The sequence below is a fragment of the Cricetulus griseus genome, chromosome 4, assembly GCF_003668045.3.
Source record: "Cricetulus griseus strain 17A/GY chromosome 4, alternate assembly CriGri-PICRH-1.0, whole genome shotgun sequence".
Taxonomy (NCBI): domain Eukaryota; kingdom Metazoa; phylum Chordata; class Mammalia; order Rodentia; family Cricetidae; genus Cricetulus; species Cricetulus griseus.
Genome location: NC_048597.1, coordinates 69,480,169 through 69,482,525, shown reverse-complemented (window position 1 = coordinate 69,482,525; position 2,357 = coordinate 69,480,169). Strand labels below are relative to the sequence as shown.

The 2,357-nt window shown below is 41.3% G+C and overlaps 1 gene segment (V, D, J or C); it reads left to right on the top strand.

Moving 5' to 3' along the window:
- Window positions 1-1,382: 1,382 nt before the first annotated feature.
- On the top strand, window positions 1,383-1,835 carry LOC118238724. The segment is given in 2 exon segments: window positions 1,383-1,425; window positions 1,525-1,835. Coding segments are annotated over 2 exon segments (354 nt in total).
- Window positions 1,836-2,357: the final 522 nt, after the last annotated feature.

Here is a 2,357-nt window from a genome sequence, read left to right as displayed (position 1 = left end):
CACTATGGGTTACAAGAGAGTGAATCAGTCTAAAGAGTAACAGATCTAAGAACTTTAATCCCAGGACTTGGGATAACATTCAGTAGGCAGGTGGAGACAGGAATATTATGGCTGGACAGATAAAGGAATATAATGCAAGAAAAGCCATGAACTCAGGATTGCAACCTGAAGCCTGGTGGAGAGAAGTGCAGACTTCATTGTACACTGAGGATTCATGGAGACAGGATTGCCTATTAAACTTGGTAGAGGTAAGAGCTACTGGCTTGGCTGCTTTGCTTTTCTAATCTTCAGCTGGAACCCCAATATCTGTCTCTTTCTACATCATCTGCAAATTCCCAGGGTCTGGAGGAGAGTGGTTTCACAAGGAAAATTCATGTAGTACATCCTGCTTAAACATGGATACACTGAAGCATAATCCAGCCAGCTCCACCTATGTTCCCTCTTGTTCTTTCCCAGTATCACTAATGAGTTCTTCTATCTTGATTCATTAACTTTTGCATAAATTTTTGGCTGTTCCCATTCCTGAAAAATCCATCCACCTCTACCTGTGCCATTTGGATATGATTTCTATGTCAGATAAGTAATAAGCAGGTTTTCATGAATTTCCTTGGAATCACATAGTCTTTCCTCACTGATCTTCACTGATCCTAAATCGATGACAAACTTTCTTTTACATTCTAGTTTGTGCTCATTCTGTAATTTTTGTTTTGTTTTGCGTTGTAATTTTCTAAAATTTTACATGTCTAATATATTAAGAGGGTTATAGTTGCTGTGCTGACTATGTGCAGCATAGTATTTTCCTTTCTAGATGCCAATATTCATCAGTATGTCTCTATGAGTCAGTCTGCTGAGGAAATATGGGAAGGGGTGGATTCCTGTGCATTCTAAGAAGGCAATCATTGAGGTTATATCTGTGTCCTCTGCCTTTATAGCAGAAACCCTTGGATAAAGGGTTCTTCATGAATTCATGTCTGCATACTATGCCCAGAGTAGGCTAGTCCTTCTGACTTTAATCAGAAAGTGTTTGATGATTACAGTCTGAGAAAAGTCATGTGGACATAGACATAGTAGACCTCAATAGGCTCAGTGGGGATTTATAGGATCCTCTGAAGATTCTGGACACTGAGTTGACAACACAACTACCTATCTCTTTATGATTGTTAAGGATTCAACAGGTTCAGCAGCTGGTACCACTGTGGTCCCTTGGGCAGCATCAAGCAGGAAGTGATACCCAGACATTTGAGGGCACACTCACATAAGAATAGATTTGGTTGGCCAAGAAAAATTTGCATGAAGGGTCGTGTCAGTTCTCTGAGAATTTTTGAAGGATAAGAGAGACCTACACCATGACTGTCTCAGCAAAGCTCATCAGTGACTACACTATGGCCTGGATTCCCCTCTTCCTCTTCTTCCTTCATTGCACAGGTCAGGAGTCATCTGCACCCTGATCCTAGTTCAGGGACATCCAGACACATTCTCCTCTGTTCTCTCGCCTCAGTACATAATGTGTTTCTCTGTTTTCAGGGTCTTTCTCTCAACCAGTGCTGACTCAGTCACCCTCTGCCTCTTCCTCCCTGGGAAACTCAGTCAAAATCACCTGTACTCTGAGTAGTCAGCACAGCACCTATAACATTGGTTGTTGCCAGCAACATCCAGACAAGGCTCCTAAGTATGTGATGTATCTTCAGAGTGATGGAAGCCACAGCAAGGGGGATGGGATCCCTGATCGCTTTTCTGGCTCCAGCTCTGGGCCTCATCGCTACTTAAGCATCTCCAACATCCAGTCTGAAGATGAAGCTGACTATTACTGTGGTACAGGTGATAGCACTGGGTGACCACAGTGAGCTATATGAATGAGGAAGCAGGACAAGAACTGTTTTGTTGTATTGCTACCTAGTTTGCATATAGTAGTGAGTAGCAATATCTGTAGTACTTAGCTATCACAATCATGGATGTTTTCTGCTTAATATTCAGGGGATAGACTGTAGATTTAGCACTTCCTACTGAACTCCTGGAGAAAGAGGTGAAAAAGCCTGGGATTGTATAGAATGCAATGCTCTGTAATACTGATGACTATGAAAAAGTAAAAAGTAGTGTGCACACTGGTGAGGCTCTCAATTCTACCTCATCATGATCATAGGAATATCTATTATTCAAAAGATAATAAATGGCAGTCCACAGAATAGGAAAAACTCTTCAAAACCCCACATCTGAAAGAGGTCTGAGCTCTCAAATATACAAAGAAATCAAGAATGTAGTCACCAAAACACCAACTAATCCAATTAAAAAGTGGGGTTCTGGTAGAGAGGTATTATCCTGTATAGATAGTGGTACCATCAGTCAGATCATCTTTGTTT